We start from the raw sequence: 21,673 nt of genomic DNA on the forward strand, positions 1-21,673 counted from the left end.
ATGGGGGAGAAGACCACGAACGTAGGGAGCGGGAAGTTCCTGTCCTCAGGATGCCTCTCGCCTGCTTGCTTCCTGCCAAGTGGCTGTTTATCCCAGAGCTGAGATCTGGGGCAAGCATCTGGCTGATTCAGGCAAAGGCAAACCAAACCCCCAAAGAGGCCTCCAGATAGCCAGATCTGATGCAGTCGCTGGGTGGAGAACAGGCCCTGGCGGCCCTGTCCATGGTGCTGAGCGCACCCTTCCCACTCGCGGCGCGGCCCTGGCCTCCCCGGCTCCAGTTTCGAATCCCGGCGCGAGGCGCGGTGGGGGCGGCGGGGTGGGGGCGGGGCGGCGTCACGTGCTGCCGGCGGCGGCGGCGGCGGCCCGGGAAGGTTCCATTCGATCGGTGGCCCGCGCCCGGGCGCACGCGGCCCCTCCCGTGGTTTCCGCGGCGGCCGCGCAGGCCCCGCCACCCCGGGCCCGGGCCCCGCCCCTCTGGCCACGGCCTCGGCGCGTCCTCGGCCCGCCGCCCCCGCCCCTCGGTTGGTGCGGTCCATGGCGAGCTCATCATGGCGATTGAAGGTAAGCGGAGGCCGCCGGCAGCGGAACGTCCCGCTGCCCGGGGCGGCTCTGGGCGCCGGGGAGGCCGGGCTGCGCCTGAGGAGGCGCGGGGTCCTGTCAGCGTCCCAGGAGGCGGTGGGCGGAGCGGGGACGCCTGGCCGGGCCTGGGCCGGTGGCCGCGCGGGAGGAAGAGCCGGACGGCCCCGGCGGGTCCAGGGCTGGGGCCGCCGCCTCTTTCCGGCTGCGCGGAGCGGGGCTCCCTGAGAGGGGCGAGGGCTACCGAGGGACCCCTTTTCTCGGCCCCGCCCCAGCGGACCGAGCTCCCGCCTTCTGCGCCTCCTGCCAAGCCGAGAGCCGGTGCTGCTGTCCCCTTCCTGACCCTTCCCTGTCCCTGCTCTGGGGCTGGTGTGGAACTGCGCCCGCCACCCGTTCCTCCGCTGTCTGCCTTTATGGGAACCGGGGAGATAGGGCTGGGTGGAGGGACGGTGAGGTTCGTTTTGCTCCTCAACACTCAAAACTGTTCTTCTTTGGGGGATGGGGGGTGAAGTAAATAGATGTTTACCACAAACGCACCCTCTCGGAATCCGGCATACATCAACCTTTGAAGTATCCACAACTCGTATTTTCCAGAACCAGCTTAGTTAAAATTAAGTTGGCACTCAAGTCAATTTTTTTTTCTTTTGGCCTAAATTCGTGTGGTGTCAGTATTTTGCGGTGCTTTTAAAGAAGATAGTGTGCAAATTGGTACCGTGCATCTGGGATACTTGTGGGGACAGACTAGTGCACCTTCCAGACCTTCTCTGACTCTGTGATGAACTCAGGTGCAGCAAAAGTGATTTGTGAAACTGCCTCGTGGGTCTGTGCACGTGTATTCCTCTGTATAGGTTACAGCTTCCTGTAGCTCTGTCGTTATTTGTCTAGACTGAAATGTGTGTCTCCTAGGTAAAACTTTTAAAAGTGCTTTCCATCTGGGTCACCCATCACCGGGAGCACACGTATCTGGTATGTGCTTTGGTCAGATACTGTGAGCTCCAAAATAGCTTTAGCTGTGTTGTTTACCTCACGTATTTAAGAAACGAAGTACCTGTTAAATGCAAGTGGCACAGTTAAATGGTTCCAGGAGCTTTGGTGAAACTGATGGAGAGTAAGGGCCCCTTTGACCTTTGGTACTCCGGCTCTCTGGAGCAGCACTTGACGCCTTTTCCTCAGTGCTTTTTGCCAGAGGTTTAAGAATCAGTCATTGATGGCTGTGCACTTTTATTTTCCAAAATCAGTTTGTGACAGGATTTCTTATGAGGTTTAGGCAGAATGTGAGGAAGGTTTAGCCAGAGGGCATTCAGGTACGATGCTGTAACTTATAATTTCTCAGAAGTGTACTCTAGTTTCTTTTTTCTTAGTCCTTCTGTTCTTTCCTCTGGAAGTCAGTTTTACTGAAGCCTTTGCTGTGACAACTAATGGCATTTTGCTCTGCTTACTGCTTGCATGGTTTTTTTTTTTTCTGCTTGCATGTTTAAGGAGCAGGTTTTTAACAATACTTATATTTTTCAGATCCTTGTGTTTCAGATACTTTCATAGACATTTTCATACATAAGCCTTTGTCGAAGGTTTTTTTTTTAAATATAAACATCAGGAATTTTGTCTTTTCTAGTTTGTTGAAGCAGCTACAGTTGATAATTACATTTAGAATCAGCATGTCTAATTGTGTTTCTTATCATGTAATGAAGTAATGGATACCCTTCCACAATTGTGTTATACAGTCAACTAAACTGTAGATGAACCTCTGTGTTGAGCAAATCTCAGGGACCCCAAGAATGTTGCCTCCAGCATTCTCAGTGATGTGGTTGTTAAAACCTGTGGGTCTTTCAGTAGACAACTTATTGTGCACAAGCTGTATTCAGTATTCTGTGTTAGAGTTGGTCAGGCCAGTAGGATGAGTGAGACTGTTTTGCCCCTCAGAGTTCACAGGTCCAGTGGGGAGACATAATTGCAAGCATCCAGTTGTAAAATAGGGTAAAAAGGAAGAATGTTCTTACTTAAAATAGCAATATTCGGTGATTGTGTTGGGGCAGTAAGATTTTCTATTTTTATGGTCTTTGTGTTTGGCCAGAAAAATCCATTCAGAAACGTCTACCTAGCCAGTGTCTGCCTCTCTGGTAACAAATCAGAAGCGTGTGGCTTTGTATGTACACGAGACTCCTGCAAGCATTTGAAGAATATTTTCTTTCTAGACAATACATCTATTACCTGCTTTGGATGATCTGCAGTTACAGACTTTAATATTTGGAATGTAGCAAGGATTACTCTAATCCAATTTTACTGTTGTCTAGCATCCTGAAAAATGTTGTATTCTTCCTGACTTGTACTAGTTCTAGCAATGTAGCTTAATATTAGAGTAGGCTTTTTGATGCTTCATGTTGGCTGGGGTTTGAGGTTGCAGTCAGCCAAACCAGTCTCAAAGCATGTGTAACTAACCAGTGTTTGGACTTGAAGAACTGGTCATCTGTGTTTATTACATGCACTTCTATTATCTCTAGTCCAATGAGTTAGCTCTTGAGTCTAGACATTTGAGTGCTGAAACCTTTTATTTTATTTTCTATGTAAAACCCTTCATTAATGGCACTAAGTTTTAATATAATTTTATTTAGTCATCCATTACCTTCTTTTCTTAGATATGTAACTACTAATCAAGACTTCACACAAATGTAAGATGATGATGCTGCCATACTGAACTAATGGAATTCCAGTTAGAGGCAAAGAAATTAGATCCATGTTAGGTACAGGTACGATTTTCAGAAGGCGTTTTGAAATATTAGTTTCCAGATCCTTATCGTTACCTAGTGATCTGTCCAGGTTAAGACATGAAATTGTTATCTAGCATATTCATGCTTCTAGTATTGGCCTCTGTTAGTGTGACATCATCAGCTGTCCCTGTCTTTGTCAAGTGTGTCCTCTCCCAGTGACATACTTCTTAGTCCTTGCCTACCTGACCTAAAGTTCTTTATGCTTACATTGTCAGTGCCACTGCCATTTCTTTTTTTTAAAAATATTTATTGCAAAGTCACATGTAAAGAGAGGAGGAAAGAAAGAGAGGAAGATCTTCCATCTGATGATTCACCCCCCCAAGTGACCACAGCGGCCGGTTCTGCACCGATCCGAAGCCAGGAACTAGGAACCTCCTCAAGGTCTTCCATGTGGGTGTGGGGTCCCAAGGCCTTGGGCCATCTTCAACTGCTTTTCCAGGCCACAAGCAGGGAACTGGATGGGAAGCTGGGCTGCTGGGATTAGAACAGGTACCCATATGGGATCCTGGCGCATTCAAGGCGAGGACTTTAACCTCTGGGTCATTGCACCGGGCCCTCCACTGCCATTTCTATCCTATGGCTATCATTGCACATAGTGAACACTTTCCAAATCAGTTGTTCACATTTTTTTCCCCAGTCTAACTATAAATTTCCAGAGAATAATGTTAATGACAAAGTTTCATATCCCTTAGGGTTTGTACAATACCTGGAGATCATATACACTCGATCCACGTTTCTCAAATTGTTTGATGAATTTTTATATTGTGCTCATGGATTACATCCTTTGTCCCCCCCCTCCACTCCCTTCCCCTCTTTTCCCTTTTCCTGTCCTAGTCTCCCCTATCCTTTCTTCTTCTTCATCCTCTTGCTTCAAGACAGAGATAATCAGCAGAGATTTCCTGTGTGCAAGTTTACTTGCCAAATGCTCACAGTGGTCAGGGCTAGACCATGCCAGAGAGTTGAGAATTCAGTTTGGGTCTCCCTCCTGGGTGGTGGGGACCCAACTATTTGAGCTATCATCTGCCTCCAAGCATCTGGACCTATGCTCAGCATGATGGCTCAGTGGCTAAATGCTTGATTTGCAAATGCTGGGATTCCCATATGGGCACTGGTTTATGTCCTGGCACCTACACTTCTCATCCAGCTCCCTGTTTGTGGCTTGGGAAAGCAGAGCAAGATGGCCCAAAGGCTTAGGACCCTGCACCCACATGGGAGACACAGAGGAAGCTCTTGGCTCCTGGCTTCAGATCAGCTGTGCTTGAACCATTGTGACCACTTGGGGAATGAACCAGTGGGCGGGAGATCTTTCTGTTTCTTCTTCTCTCTATAAAGTCTGCCTTTCTGATAGAAGTAAATAAATATTTAAAAATAGATAATTGCGTTCGAAACCTGGAATCAAGTTTTGTTCACTCCTCACATCTTGTTAATCACTAAATTCTACCAAGTCTACATTGTGAATTAATTTATGCTGTTTCATTTAGTTCTGCCCTTATGTCCCAATAGGAGATATGCAGTACTTTCCTAAATAGTCTTTTCTCTGTTGTTAAGTCTCCTTGCCATTCATTTTCCAAACTAGTGCTAGTTTAAAAATGCAAATTTAATATAAAATTCCAGTGTTAAACTGATCATCAGTAATCTGGCCTGTGACCTTCCTTCATCCAGTCTGCACTTTTCTATCTCTTCCCTAGCATAAGTTTAATCTATGGAGCCGCAACTTTCTGGTGCATATCTTTGTGATATACTTGCAATCCATATTACTGTGCCTGGAATCAAGTCCAATCTTCACTTCCCTTTGGGCTTCCTGCTAATGTGATCTTTGGGAACATGGCAGGTGATGGCTCAAGCAAGCACGTGGTTCCCTGCTACCCATGCCTGAGACTCAGATGGAGTTTTTGGTTCTTGGCATTGGCCTGGCCTAGCCCCAGCTATTGTGGGCATATGGGGAGTGAACCAGCAGAGAGCTGTAGATCTCTGTCTCCCTGTGTCTCCTTCTTCTCTCTCTGTCACTCTGTTTCAAATAAATTAAAAAAAAAAAAAAGGTTGGACCAACATAGTGGTCTATCAGGTTAATCTTCTACCTGTGGTGTTGGAATCCTGTATGGGTGCCAGTTTGTGTCCTGGTTGCTCAATTTCCAATTCAGCTCTCTGCTTATGACATGGGAAGGCAGAGGAGGATGGCTCAAGTCCATATGTCCCTGTATCCGCTAGGGAGGCATAGAAGAAGCTCCTGGTTTCAGATTGGCTCAGCTGTGGCGGTTGTGGTCATTTGGGGAGTGAACCAATGGAGGGAAGATCTTTCTCTCTTCCTCTCTGTAAATCTGCCTTTCAAATTAAAAATAAATCTTTAAAAAAGGAGATACTCATTCAAAGAAAAAAACAACCAAGAGAAGCATTTCATATTATTAGTCTCGAGAGAGTATCACATCTTTTCCCAGCTTTCCATGTTATTGTTACAGAGATATCATTGTTATGTGTGTAGGAGGAAATAAAATCTATCCACAGTCATTGGTACAGTGACATAATTTGTTAATAGTGTACTCTTGGAGGAATTGCAGTTCATTTTAATTAGTGATATTCCTGAAAGTGACACTTTGACATAGGTGAGGGATAAAGTTTCTGTTGTTTTACAAAGTTACAAAGACATGCTTGTTTGTTTAGATATTTTTTAGAGACCTTTTGAAGTACTATTTTTTTAAAGATTTATTTTATTTTTGTTGGAAAGGCTGATTTACACAGAGAAGGAGAAACAGAAAGATCTATCCGCTGATTCATTCCCCAAATACCACAATGGCCAGAGCTGAGTTGATCCAAAGTCAGGAGCCAGGAGCTTCTTCCAGGTCTCTCATGCAGTTGCAGGGTCCCAAGGCTTTGGGCCATCCTGCTCTGCTTTTCCAGGCCACAAATAGGGAGCTGAATGGGAAGTGGAGCTGCCAGGATGCAAACCAGCCCCCATTTGGGATCCCAGCACTTGCAAGGCAAGGGTTTAGCCACTGAGCCATTGCACTTGGCCCTTGAAGTACTTTTAAGCAATTTACAGGTTGAGTAAGGTTCCTTTTCTAACTGAATAAACAAAATTAAAAGGCAACATGAAAGATGCAATTGTTCAACTTTTGTTATGTTAAAGTAGTATTAAAATGCACTGTGTATATCAGTGGTGAAAGCAGAACTAAATGTTGACTCTAATACTTTTTACATGATCACTTCCCTTAAGAAGATATGTTTGAACATAGTGTATATTTAGCAGTATAGTAGAGTATGTTTGTGCGTAGTATATGTGTAGCAGTAGATTGTCTTCCTGGGTTTGATTTCCCTATATTATCTTCTTAGTTGGCTTTATTCTTTTCCTCCCATACCCTAGTTGATTAATACTTGAACATCAAAGTACTAGTATACACATAACATAAGATTTGACAAACTACTATAAACATTTGAAGTTTTATATGTATTTAGCAGTGTCTTACTTAATTGAAACCTATTAAAAAGTAACCTTTAATTTATCATTGTTTAGAAGGGGAAACTAGTGACAACAGAGCAAGCCCTTATTAAGAATTTATTCACAAACTTGTAAGAGCCAAAGGTATATACAACATAATTTTCTTTTATATTTTTAGAACTGTGTTAGAATTGATATTCTTTTTTGGAATCATTTTGGGATTCAATATTTTAGTGAAACATTGTGTTTAGTATTCTGAACTTACCAATGCAGTAATGCATATTTGTAACTTTAAAAACATGATCTGGGGCCTGGTACAATGTCACAGCTGGCTAATCCTCTCCTTGCAAAGTGCCGTGATCCCATAGGGGTGTGAGTTCATGTCCTGGCTGCTCTGCTTCCCATTTAGCTCCTTACTTCTGGCCTGGGAAAGCAATGGAAAATGGCTTAGGTTTTTGGGCCATCCACCCACATAGGAAACCCCAAAGAAGTTCCTGGCTCCTGGTTTCAGATCAGCTCAGCTCTGGCTGTTGAGATCATTTAGGGAGTAAACAAGTGGATGGAAGATCTTTCTGTCTCTCTTCTCTGTAAATCTGCTTACTCAATAAAGATAAATAATTTTTTTTAAAAAATAAGAAACATGATCTGGAATAATAGTCAAAAGAGTTAAGTAGAAAATTAAGTTAAATAGAGCTTCATGTGGGCACATAGTATTCAAGGTTTTGTGGTGTTAATGAGCTTCTAACAATCAAAAGTATAATTAAAACAATTAAAAATGACCAAAAATTGGAAAAACTGGTTAGTTTATGAAGGAATACATTTAATTTTATAACGTGAAAATCTATGATAGAAAAATTTTAAAGACATAGGAATCAGTGTGTCTCAAATGTTTTACTGTATTAGCCTGCTTTGCAAATTTTAAAGTGTTCAAGCTAACCTATTGTTGTGAATGTGGTTGGCTATTCTGTGTGGTGGTGGTGGAGTGGCGCTGAACATGTTTCCCCCAGTGCCATTGGGCAGGATGGCACAGGGACCTTCTGGGAATTGATTATTACAGATAGCCTTGTTTGTACTCCTGAGGGTCAGTAGGTTTTTTGCTTTTTTGTTTTGTTTTAGTTCTTTGTTGTTATTTTCTGTTTGTCATATGGTGATTTGCCATTATAGACATTTACTCTAGAATTAGCTGTAATTAGCTAGGCCACAGCTCCAGGCCTAAGAATTAGCTATAATAATTTAAAGATTTATTTTTACTTATTTTTGTTTACTACACAGTTTTTACAGATTTTTTAAAAAATTTATTATTATTTACTTGAAAGAGAGAGTGAGAAGAAGAGGCTGAGAAAGAGACTCTTCCATCTGCTGGTTCACTCCCCAAATGGTACAGTGCCTGGGCCAGGTTGAAACTGGAAGCCTGCAGCTTCCTCCAGGTCTCCCACATGGATGCTTTTTCCAAGGTGCTGCATTAGCAGGGAGCTGAATCAAAAGTGGAACCACCAGGACTCACACTGAGGGTGGTAATGCAGGCTGGAGTTACAGGCTGTGCCACAGTGCCTGTCCCTAGATGTTAACTGAAAGATTGTGACAAATTCAGTGGACACACTTTTGAAGAGAAGTTTTAGATGAAATGAAAACAAGACATTACTAAAACAACCATTGACTGTTTTGTCAAGAAGAAATGAGTATCAATGGACTTCATAAATTTCATGGAGATAGCACCTTGTGAAAAAAATTATACATGTACTTTTGAATCTTTGGTAGCAAAATACTTATCTTTCAGTACTATTTTCTGTGAACTTTTTGAAAAGAATTCCGGTTCCCAGCCATGTTCCCCATCACTTATACATCCATAAGCAGACATGGTCACAAACGCAGCACAGGTGTTCCTGTGTACACCTGTCTCTTCTTATGTGCCTTTTGTAAGCCAGCCTTGCCGGATGGTGCCAGTGCACGTCTGCTGCTACAAGCATTTGCCTGAGGGGAGACCATAAGTAGGACTAAGCTTGTCATTTTCTGTTTCTTGTTTCCATGTTGTGGAGGTGATTATTTCAAGAGTGATGCTAGCATTATCTCTCATCTGTGGATTTTGGAAAATCCACTTTTACTTAAACTGCTTTAAAAGGATTAAAAATAATATTGTAATTTTTCTTGAAAAACAAGATCTGGTTTTGCTTTCTTAACTACATTAACTATAATGTTCTTAATTTTTTTCCCTCTGACAATTAACTAGTGGTCCTGGGCCATTTTATCTATTAATGTCTTGGTTATTTACACTGTGAGGTTATGAGCTAGACTAATTTTATTTCTGAGTTCTGGTCTCATGTTTTATTATGCTGATAATGGTCTTCAGATCTTCATTTTTTTCATTAACTTTTATGTCTGAAAATTTGCATTTATACAATTTATTATGGGCATTATTATTTATTTTAGTAGAAGATTTCTGTCTTCTAAAGATGCTGGCTAATCAACTACATGAAATAATCATTCCCTGTTGTGCATTAGATATAATGGCTATAACAGGTCCTAACCAGGCCAAAACCAGGAGGGAGGAATTCCATTCTGATCACTCACATGCATGGCAGAGTTCTCAGCACTTGAGCAGGAGGCAGGAGAGTCTTGCAACGCTCCTGGGACGAGGCCCATCTCGTGTTCCTTTCCAAGGTGTGTTAGCAGAGAGCTGGGTCTTCACTGGCATCCACTGGAATGTGGGTGCCACAGGTCGTGGCTTTGCCTGTTAGGCTGCAACACTGGCCCTCCTCTTGTGTATTTTTTTCCGTTATGTATTTGTAAAATCAGATTTTTAAAAAGTTTAAACCAATTGGGATTTACTTGTCTTTAATTTCACTTTCCCTTTTTTGATAGTAGTGATGGCTCTTAATTGCACATTTACATCAGTGGAGTCCTATGTGATGTTTAGAAATTTAGGGATATATATATCAAGAGTGGCAGAGCATGATCTTACCGTTTTTTGTGAGTACTTTGACAAAATTGACAGTTATCAAATGATTATTTATTTATTAAGATTTGTTTATTTTTATTAGAAAGTCAGATATACAGAGAAGGAAGTCAGATATACAGAGAGAAGGAGAGACAAAGAGAGAGGAAGATCTTCTGTCCACTGATTCACTCCCCAAGTAGCCACAACATCTTAGCTGAGCCGATCCGAAGCTAGGAGCCAGGAACTTCTTCTGGGTCTCCCATGCGGGTGCAGGGTCACAAAGCTTTGGGCTGTCCTTGAAGGCTTTCCTAGGCCACAGGCAGGGAGGTGGATGGAAGTGGGACCTTTGGGACATGAACTGACACCCATATTGAGATCCAGGTGCTTGGAAGACGAGGACTTTGGCTGCTAGGCTACCATGCCAGGCCAAGTGATTATATTTAAAATACAGTAATTATTTGACTGGCTTTTTATGAGGTTCTTTTATCTAAGTAGGATGCTTTCAAAAGTAGAAGTTAGCCTTCATTGTCATTTTGTACTTTTTTTTTTAAAAGATTTATTTATTTTTTATTACAAATTCAGATATATAGAGAGGAGGAGAGATAGAGAGGAAGATCTTCCGTCCAATGATTCACTCCCCAAGTGAGTGCAACGGCTGGTGCTGTACCAGTCCGGAGCCAGGAGCCAGGAACTTCCTCCACATCTCCCACACGGGTGTAGGGTCCCAAAGCCTTGGGCTGTCCTCGACTGCTTTCCCAGGCCACAAGCAGGGAGCTGGATGGGAAGTGGAGCTTCTGGGATTAGAACCGGCGCCCGTATGGGATCCTGGCATGTTCAAGGCGAGCACTTTAGCCGCTACGCCACGCTGCCAGGCCCTCATTTTGTACTTTTGAGAAAAGTTTTAAAATGTAATGTTTTTTAATGTTTCTGTTAACATTAGGCCTTATAAAAATTATTATGCTATTATGCTTGTATTTAAGAATATCTGTATATAGTAAGACCTAATCAATTTAAACTAAATATGAGGTTGAATCTAGTGTTAATTACAGGCTTTTAAAAGTACGGCCTTGGGGCTGGTGCAATGAATCCAACTGGCTAAACCTCTGTCTGCGGAGGCTGGCATCCCATATGCGTGCCACATGTGTTCATGTCCTGGCTGCCCCCACTTTGCATCCAGCTCTCTGCTTATGGCCTGGAAAGGCAATGGAGGATGGTCCAAGTCCTCGTGACCCTGCATCCATGTGGGAGACCTGGAGGAGGCTGCTTGCTCTTGGTTTTGGATTGACTCAGCTCTGGCTGTGGCATCCGTTCGAGGAGTGAGCTAGCGGATGGAAGATTCTCTCTGTCTCTCTCTCTGTCTCCTTTTCTCTGTAAATCTGCCTTTCCAATAAAAATAAATTAATAAAGTACCACCTTGTTACCTATATTAAGTACACAATTCAAATCTTAAATTATAGAAGTAGCATATGCAGAATATCTTAATGATTATATAGAAAAAATACTTTTATATAGCCTATGAAAACATCATAGTCCTTAATATACATTGTAGTTGGGTTGTTGCAATTACATGATTCTTCTGTCTTGAAAATTCTGTTTTCTTAAAATTTGGTAAATATCCTGTCATTTGACTAGTGTCTCCTTCCTGTGTTAGAGATTTGTAATATATAGTTATATTGTACCCTAGTTCTTTAGCAGGTGATCTGTGGTTGTTTGTTGGTAGTATTGCAATATTATTTTATATCAGAATTTTTTTCTGAACAATAATTTTTTAGGCCCCAGCTTTAGTTTAAGCATTCTTGTTAAGCCTGTCTCCCTTTTAGTGGTTAATATGTGTTATTGATAATAAAGAAGCAGTAGTGCTGTTACAATCAAATTAGACTGTAGCTCTAACCTACTTTGGTGATAGAAATACTGTTTTCTAGTTTTGTAGCTTGCTTCCCAGATGACCTACTTTTTTAGTGGCTATTGTAGTTTTTAGTTCTCACGTTATTGCTGTAAGGTATTTCTATGTCATATAACTGCAGTGTTGATAACATCAAGTGATTAATATTTTTGTGCAAAGTCCAAAAGTAATTCACAGTGTATTTATAAAGTTGCACATGTTTGAAATACTGTAGAAGTTTACTTTACGTTAAAGTAGTACCATTATGTATGTATAGAGTAACTTAGAGAAAATTACTCATGATGGATTAAGATAATCAAAATTTACTTGTATATATAGAATATAGTGTGATATTTTAATATATTTTTACATTGTGGAATGATGAAATCAAGGTAGTTAATGTATCTTATCACCTCATCTACTTATTTATTTTGGTGATGACAGGAGAGTTTAAATCTACTCTTCGTTTTTTCAAAAACAAATTTTTACTATTTTATTTCAAAGCCAAATTTATAAAGAAAGAGAGAGAGAAAGAGAGAGAGAGAGAGAGAAATCTTCCATCTACTGGTTTACTCCTCAGAAGGCTACATGGCTGGAGCTGAGCTGACTCGAGCTAGCAGTTAGGAGCTCCTATGGTTCTCCCACGTTGGTACAGGGACTCAAGGACTTTAGCTCTCCTCTGGTGCTTTCCCAGGCCCATAAGTACAGAGGTGGACTGGGAAGTGGAGCAGCTGGGACACCTGCCTGTGCCCTCATGGAATGCTGGCAAAGCAGGGAGAGGATTAGCGTACTATACCACTTTGCTGGCTCCTAAAATCTCATTTACAACAATTTTGAAATATATCATATGTTAGTACTCACTGTTTTCACCACGTCGCACAGCAGATTTCTAAAATCAGTTTCTCCTGTCTGAAATTTTGACTAACATCTACTTTATTCCCAGCCCTGTCTTTCATTCCCAACTTCTGGTAATCATGCCATATATACTGTCTGCATAGTAAATTTTGCATTTTTAGAATCTACATAGAAGTGAGATCTTGTAATGTTTTTCTGTGTCTGGCTTATTTCACTTGACATAATGTCTTTTAGGTTCATCCAGGCTGTTGCAAATGACAAACTTTCTTCCCTTTTAAAGACTATTCTATTCCAGTATGTAAAAATACCACATTTTCTTTTTTTCCTTTCACCATTTACTATTATCTTTGAACATACACTCATTCTGGGAGCCAGTGGTACTTCTCCTGGGTAGGCATCTAATTGCAGAGTTGTGTATGAAAAAGTTCTTGGAAAAACTATTTATAAAAAACTCAGATTTAAACTCATCCAAATGTTATGAGCAGTGGAATTGAAATTCATGTATGTATCAGTATATACAAATATATGTGCATATGTGGGTGTATTTATATGTAGTATAATTCTTTTTTTTAAAGATTTATTTTTATTATTATTTTTTTTATTGGAAAGGCGGATATACAGAGAGGAAAGACAGAGAGGAAGATCTTCTGTCCGATGATTCACTCCCCAAGTGAGCACAATGGCCGATACTATGCTGATCCGAAGCCAGGAGCCTCTTCTGGGTATCCCACATGGGTGCAGGGTCCCAAAGATTTGGGCCATCCTCGACTGCTTTCCCAGGCCACAGGCAGGGAGCTGGAAGGGAAGCGGGGCTGCTGGGATAGAACCGGCGCCCATATGGGATCCCGGGCATGCAAGGCGAGGACCTTAACCACTGCGCCACCGCGCCGGGCCTGCTGGGCCCTATGTAGTACAATTCTACAAGACAATATGAAGCTGTGAAGTCACAGTCATAGGTGAAACAGTGGGTTGATTCTACAGACGGAAGCAAGACTCAAAAATTCCTCCGTGATTCCATTTATATCAGTTTTTAAAAAAGATTTATTTTTATTGGAAAGTCAGATATGCAGAGAGGAGAAGAGACAGAGGAAGATCTTCCGTCCATTGATTCACTCCCTAAGTGGCCACATTGGCTAGAGCTATGCCAATATGAAACCAGGAGCCAGGAGACTCTTCTGGCTCTCCCACATGGGTGCAGGGTCCAAACGTTTTGGGCCGTTCTTGACTGCTTTCACATGTCACAAGCAGAGGGCTGGATGGAAGCGGGGCTGTCAGGATTAGAACCAATGCCCATATGGGATCCCAGGGTGTGCAAGGCAAGGACTTTAGCTGACAGGCTACCATGCATCAGGCCCAATATTATCAGTTTTATAAACAGACCAAATAAGATGCATTGGTGGGCCTGGCGCGATGGCACCGTGGTTAAGGTCCTCGCCTTGCATGCCTGGGATCCCATATGGGCGCCGGTTCTAATCCAGCTCCCTGCCTGTGGCCCGGGAAAGCAGTCGAGGATGGCCCAAAGCTTTGGGACCCTGCATGCGCGTGGGATACCCAGAAGAAGTTCCTGGATCCTGGCTTTGGATCAGCATAGCATCGGCCGTTGCGCTCACTTGGGGAGTGAAACATTGGACAGAAGATCTTCCTCTCTGTCTCTCCTCTCTGTATATCCGCCTTTCCAATAAAAATAAAAAATAAATCTTAAAAAAAAATAAGATGCGTTGGTAGCACTCAGGAGACCAGTCACTTCTGGAGGCTAGGCGAGGGTCTATAAAGAAGCACTCTGTATCGCGTAGGTGGCTGCTGTGGTTTGCCGTAGCTTGGTTGCGTACTTTGTGATAACTATTTGCATGGAATTTTAAAGATAAATCTGTACATTTCCCTCTTTCTCTCTTTTTTTTTTTGCCAAGTAGTTTAAAAAGTAAACCATTTTTAAAAAGGTTGTTTTATCTTCATATTCGTCTTAATATGAATTTAAAACAATGGGTAGCTGGAGAATGTGGAAAGGGTCACATTTTACTTTATTCCATATGAATATATGTGATAAAATGTAAGTTGTACTCTTGCAGTTGAATTTTTGATAGTAACTTACCTAACACGTAAATGTTCAGGAAGAGAAATGAGTCCTTTCTCTCGATGTTTTCTTCTCGATGCTGTGAGGAGGTGCTGGGGAATGGCTAATAGAATTGGTGCTGTAGAGAAACTTGCCTTTTGGAATAACATTCCTGACTGAAGTTAAGCAAAGACTTCCGCAAGAAAGGTTTCAGGAAAATTCTGATGAAAGGCTGTAATAGTCCTGTAGTTAAAATTGAAGAATTTGGGAATTCTTTTTGAGGTCAATTCTAGGTGCCAATTTAAAATGGTTCTTTGTAGAAGTCAATGTCAGTCCATTTTCCTAACTTCTGAACATGTTTCTAACAGGTGGAGAAAGAACCTGTGGAGTACATGAACTTATCTGTATTAGAAAAGGTAAGCCAGTGCTGTGGACATCTTAATGATGGAATCTTAATAGTGTACAATGACTTAGTAAGATGCTAGATTGTATTTATAAGGCATTTAATTTAGCCATTATATTTGTTATTTGTGTTGTTGACTTAAGCGTTCCTAAAGCACATACTGTTTGTCAGTGTGAGTACTAGGAGTTGTTACTTCATGTTTAGTTTTCTTGCGCTGATAAAGGCTGGTGTTTAGCACATTGGTTTTGAGACCTTGTGAAGAGGCAAAGAATGGAGGCTTGGACTCTGGAATCAGTGCATGCTGCTGTCCTCTTCCGTTCTGTTCTGTACTTCATGAGGGGGATGGGGCTGGTTGACATTCAGATTGGATACATGTCCCAAGAGCATAGTGCCCTCTGACAGCACAGCTGTCTGCACCCTCCGAGCGAGCCGCCTGACACCCCGGGCAGCTCAACAAGCTGGCCTGGGAAAGGCAAGGCAAGCAACCAGCTGCTCTCTGGACTCGGAAGATTCAGGAGAATGTTGGGAGTCCCCACAATTCCTTTTCAGTAATTATAAAAACTGTGAAACGGTATAAAGACAAGACATGCTTGGGGAGGTCAGGGGGAGGAATCTTTATAAACTTCAACTTCTGTCTCTTTTTATGCTTGGAACATTTTCTTTTTCTTCCATGTCTCTTGAAAACTCACTTGGCCCTCCTGAGTCTGGTCAACTGTGCGCATTCCCCACTCCACCTCATCCTGAGGAGGGCTGGAGCACTGTCAGGATTTGTAGCACATGGATGTGACTGGCGTGCCAGGAGAACTACAGCATGATTTCAGTAACTCCGACAACTCTGAAGAGCCTCAGCTTCTTTAGAGTTGAAAAATGTTTTAATCCCTTTCAAGTGAATTTATGTGACTGTTACTGCTGACATGGCCATGCAAATTTTTCCTTATGTCATTGCCTATCCTTGTGTCAGAACCTGCAGGTACTAATCATTTAAAAATGATCTTCTCCCTTTACTGAAGTGTCATTTATCTATTCCATGCTACTTCTCTGGAATCACAAAGAAGGACATCGAAGTCCATTCCCTTTTTGACTTCTGCTGCTGATATGAGATGGAGGGAGGGAGAGAGGGGTATGCATTTTTTACTTTAGTATTTCCTCTTTGTAAACATTTTACTCTTCGGTGTTAACACAGAATTATTAAGAATTTTATAAATTATGGTTACTATGTTGTCCAACTAAAACACTTTAAAACTTTGATTGATGGAACAGTAAGAAGCTATTATCAGTTGGGATCAAACACTGCTGTAGCATTGTTCAGGTGAAGAGACAACCAAGTATAGCAACAGCTTGAAGAAAAGAAACTAAAATATACAGAGATTTGTTTGTTTCTCCTGTGGATACAGAAAGCTGCATTGGAGAAATTAAAGAGAAGGATATTGATGATGCTCTGAAAATACTTTTTTCCTGTTGCTGTTTTTTTTTTTTTTTTATTGCTTCCACTATTCCTGTAGAGGTAGTACTCAGAGTATGCCTTGCCCAGAGGTCTGTAGATTGGCCCAATGCTTTTACTTCCTTCCATTTTTCTGTAGGAAGTTAGTTCTGTGATTAACATTTCTCTATTCACACTCCAGCTGTATCATGGAAAAGTCCCTGAATCTGTGTATGTCTTCAACCTTCTGTAGCCTAGTGTCCTAGGGGATATTCCATTAATATTTGAATACTGGCAGAATTAATGCTCAGGGCTGAAAATTTTTTATTTTAAGCTAGAGTTTGCATATAGCCCAGCATGTGATAATTATATAAAGTAAAATACTAATTGTAATCCATATCAGTGATTCTGTAAGTGACATCTCTATCATCACACTCAATTTCTTTTTACCTGTTTGCTGTTTCTCTTTCTCCTTTGCTGGCCCTGCCTCTCCATCTGACTTGTGAAGAATGATCATACGTTACTTTATTTCTGTAGTTTTGCCCCCTGTTTGATTTTTCTAGTTTTGTTTTTTAAATGTCACACAAATTTATACATCCAACTCTGGCTGTCTTTGAACACCTGTTGTTTTTCAGACTATATATTTGGTACTTCTGTCTATGTGTCTTTTAGAATAACAAATTTATTTTCTCATATAAACCTATTCTTTCTTCAGTATGATCTATGTCAGTGGATAGCAATTGCTCCAGTGCTACCTTAAGAATCATCTTTATTTCTCACGTTCTCTCATTTCCTGTATTTGTTAGTTATGTCAGTTTCACCTACCCAGTGTATTTTGAATCCTATCCCATTTTACTTAAAGCAGCCATAAACTAACCAGGTTGTACTTTTAACATTTTCTTTGGAAATCTCATCTATATATCCAAGCTGGTCTTTATAAATCTTGCTGTTTTGAACGGTGGAATGTAGCTCACCCAGGCTTTCTGCCACTGTGTCATAGGGACCCCGTTTCTTCTGATTTCCATAGCACAGTCTTCATTTTCAGCAGCACCTTTAATACCAGCGTCTCTACTCATGGTCTGTTCATGATGGTTTAGGTGTTTTAAACAAAGCATGATACAGGCCTTTCCCACTATGCATCTAATTTCCTTCTTAGAAGTATGTAGTTCCATACATATTTCTATTGTAAGTCTGTTCAGAAATATTTAGGATTTTTCTAATCATCTCAAGATTCTCCAAAGTTCTACCCATTATCCAATTTCAAAGCCACTTTCACATTTTTAGGTTTTGTTTCCAACATCCCACTTCTAGGTACAAAATTTTTAGTTTCCTATGGCTGATGTAGCAAATTATCACACCGTTGATGGTTTAAAGTAACACAGATTTGTTCTGTTGTAATTCTGTAGATTACAAGTCTGAAGTCAGTATCGTTGAGCTTAGCATAATCTCTTCTTCTAGAGGTTTCAGGGGGAGAATCCCTTTCCCAGCTTTTAGAGGCCATCTGTATGCATTCAAAGTATATCACTCCTGTGATTCCATTGTCTATCTTCTACCACTAACTCACATTGCCCTCCTCCAATTACAGCTGGGTCCATTTGAACAAACCAACTCAGTTTTCCCACTTCAAAATCCTTAACATAACCAAATCTGCCAAGTCCCTCTTGCATTGAAGATGACATTTATAGGTTCTGGAGATTTGGACAGTGTACCATTTTAGATGAGCACATTTGCATAATCTGGCCCTTCTGTACTTTGCACTTTTTATTTTCTATGTGCTTATTCTTACCCCGTGCTTCAGCCATTTTGGTTTTTCGTCTTCATTAACTGCACTAGTCTTATTTCTGGTTAAAGACTTTTTTCACAGTCTGTCTTCTCTACAGACACTGATATTGCAGGTCTCATCGCACATGTTATTTTCTCATGCACACATTCCTTACCAGCCACCTCTAAAGTAGCCCCTCCCATCTTTGTCACAGTGATGTCACCCAATTTATTAACATCTATTGACAATGATCATTTATATAATTACATAATTTTTAGTAGGAAAATGAACCAGCTGATGGACGATCTCTCTGTCTCTCTGTAACTCTACCTCCCAAATAAGTATTTTTTATTTAAGAGGTGATTAGATTGTGCATTAATTAGGATATTCATTTAGCTACTTCATCACAGAGCACAAGTGACTAACCAGGAATGATTTATTTCTCTTTTATATAAAGGTCCAAATTCACAGAATGGAGTTAGGTGATTCTTCTTGGTGAGTTCCTTTTATCCAGTGTTTCCTAGGATTTGGTCTTACTTGGTGTATTTGAGGTTAGCATGTCCACATTCCAGTGGCTACCAGAGGGACGGAGGAAACATGTAAGTAGCTTTCCTTAAAGCATATGATGCAAAAGTTGCAAGCAAGTCATTTCTCTCTGGGTGCAGTTGGCCAGAACTTAGTCGTGTGGATATCCCTAGCTGCAGAAGTGAGAATGGCTTTATATTATAACTAAAAAATGGAGGAAGAGGGTAGATATGGGGAGGTAGCAATCTCTGAAGGCAGATATTGCCTTGATATTCTCCAAAGCTGTTGTAAAATCACGGTGATTACGACAATATGGAATTGACCCAGATATTGACCCTCTGCCAAAAAAACCGTAAAGAAACAAAATAGAATAGAAACAGATACTTACATACCTGGAAACTTAATTTACGTAAGAAAGGTATCACAGTTAAATAAAACTGAACTTCTTATTAAGTGGTACCAGGAAAAGTTCTTATTCATGTGGGAAAAGAAAGTAGGACTATGGCTTGTACTATAAATACTATCAGGCAAAATCTAGTTGGATTACCTTTGAAACGTTGAGAAAAATATTTGGGATGCTGTATGATTTCACTATGGGCTTTAAATCCTTAAGTTATACATAACAGAAACTATAAAGAAAACAATTGATAATTTTTAAAAACCTTTTTAAAGTTTAAAGCTTGCACTTAAAGCATTCTCAGTGGAGTGAAAAAGACAAACCATGAAAGAGGAAATGCTGTTCGCACTATGAAGTTAGGGTCCATATTGTTGGATATGGGTTCAAGACTTCATATGGGTTAAAGATTTAAGTATGAGACCTGAAACTATAAAACTATTAAGAAACCTTGGAGAAAAACTCTAGACATTGGTCTACATAAAGTTTTTTAAAGATATGAACCCTAAAGCATAGGAAACAATATAGAAACAAAAGCATAGAAACAAAAATAGAGAAGTGTGGTTATTGCAAACTAAAAGCTTCTATTAATGAGTAGTCAGGAGAGTGAGGCAGTAACTTACAGTATGAGAGAAAATATTTGCAAACCATGTATCCAACAAGGTGCTGATAGTTCAAATAAATACAAGAAATTGGAACAACTCAATAGTAAGAAAACAACTCAAACAATGAACAAAGAATTTGAACACATTCTCAAAAAAAAAAAATAGCCAACGGAAAAAATGCTCAAAGTTGCTAGTCATTAGAGAAGTATAAATTCAAATCACGAATGAGGGCTTGTGGGCTCCTCTGTTGAACAACCACTCCCACTGAAGAGCATGAGTTGGGATAAGGGCAGACCAGATCAGGCAGGGCTACAATGCCTGTGGGCCTCATGTGAGCTAAATCAAGGAAAAGCCAGGTTGGGCTGACTGTTCAGACTGGTACTAGCAAAAATTAGAGTGAGTGAGGGTTGGTTGGGCTTTGCCGCAGCATCAGCTGGCAGAAGTTAGCACTGGGGGCTAAATCTGTCAAATTAAACTCCAGAACCACCTGGAGAGCGCATAATCGGAGTGGGAGTGGCCCAGCAGGGAAATAGTGGGCACCTCCCTTTTGGGTTACCATTCCCAATGGAAAGCATGAAAACCAGGACAGGGGTAGTGGTGGCTGGAGAGAAGGGCACCCGCCATTATGTTGTGGGCTGGATAGAAGGTTGGTTGGGTTGAGATAGGCTTCAAAGCCCAGAGACATGTTCAAGAGCTAAATGGGATGTGGGACAAACTGAACAAGTCTGCAGTACATAGTGGCAAGCATAGGAACCAGCATAGGGGGCTGACCTGCGAGGGTTATGGGGAGTCACCCCAACGAGGCTGTAGCTCCCACTGGTTTACATGAGGGTCGAGTATGAAGTTGGCAGGATTGGGCTAGACTGCAACAACCTTTGGTTCACTTGAAAGACAGGGCTGCAAGCAGAACTGATCCAGCAAATGCAATGACCAGCATGTGCATAAACTGATTGGGGTGACGGATGGTGCCAGACCTGTGCTGGCGAGCACACACAAGAATTAGGTCGGGGATCACCTAGACGAAGTTTCTTTGGAGATTCCTCCAACTGAATTGCTGGTCTCAGAACCCCAAACATGAAGACTCTGAGCTAGTGGATTCTCAATAGATTTCATCATGCTTGAAACAGCAAGAATGGCAGCAATTCAGAACTGTTGAACTATCAAAACTGCATGAGCAGGACCCTCAGAGCATACCCCACATCGGGTCCTGGGATGGGTGGGTGGCTGGGTGGAGCTTCTCACTTTGTTTTTCCCCTGACCTAGATACAGGGGGAAAAAAAAAAAACGGTAACATTGGTCTTACCGACTTTCCTGTAGCGCTTGACCCTTTGTACCCTAATCAACTATGTAAGATTATAAAAATAAATTAATTAATTAAAAAAAAAAGAACAAATGAGGGCTTACTTCTCACCTGTCAGAAATGCCATTACCAAAAGGGCTTAAGGTTGCACTGGAGAGGAGGTGGCAAAAAAGGAGCACTGTTGATGGATGTTGCTACAATTATTGTGGAAATGAGTATAGAGTTTCTTCTACAAAGTACAGGTAGAACCACCACATGAACAATCCTACTACTGAACATATTAAAGGAAATGAAGTCAGAATATCAGAGATAATGTTCACTGTTACCACAACAACTCATGTTCAACCCACATATTCCATTAACAAATGAGTGAATCATAAAAATGGTATAAGTATATGAAGTCTTGTCATTTGCAATATTATGGTTGGATCTGGAGGACATTGTGTTATGTGAAATAAACAAGACCCAGAAAGACCTGATCTCACTTGTTTATGGAGTCTTAAAAATGCTAAAATTATAAGAATTCAGACTAGAAAGGTGGTCAGCAGCAGAATGATTAAAGAAATGTTGGTTGAAAGTTACGAAATTTTAATTAAATAAGAGGAATGAGTTCAAAAATCTATTGAGCAGAATGGTGATTGTAGTTAATAGCAGTGTATTTGTTAAACTTGGGAAGACACTACATGTGTATTCACATACAGAATAATTTTGTAAGATGATGAATATTTATACCAAATTATATATATATAGATACACACATATATATTT

At 41.1% G+C, this 21,673-nt stretch overlaps 1 protein-coding gene across 2 annotated transcripts in view; it reads left to right on the forward strand.

The window, feature by feature from the left end:
* Positions 1-514: 514 nt before the first annotated feature.
* Positions 515-21,673, forward strand: part of SYT14 (synaptotagmin 14) — a 162,040-nt gene continuing 140,881 nt past the window's right edge. For both annotated transcript variants that reach the window (XM_040985293.1, XM_040985292.1), the window contains exons 1-2: positions 515-561; positions 14,865-14,912. In XM_040985293.1, the coding sequence (XP_040841227.1) occupies positions 549-561; positions 14,865-14,912 (61 nt within the window). In that variant the 5' untranslated portion in view covers positions 515-548. The remainder of the gene's footprint in view (positions 562-14,864; positions 14,913-21,673) is intronic.

This window comes from Ochotona curzoniae, unplaced genomic scaffold, assembly GCF_017591425.1.
Source record: "Ochotona curzoniae isolate NIBS_2020 unplaced genomic scaffold, NIBS_Ocur_1.0 contig_430, whole genome shotgun sequence".
Classification (NCBI taxonomy): Eukaryota; Metazoa; Chordata; class Mammalia; order Lagomorpha; family Ochotonidae; genus Ochotona; species Ochotona curzoniae.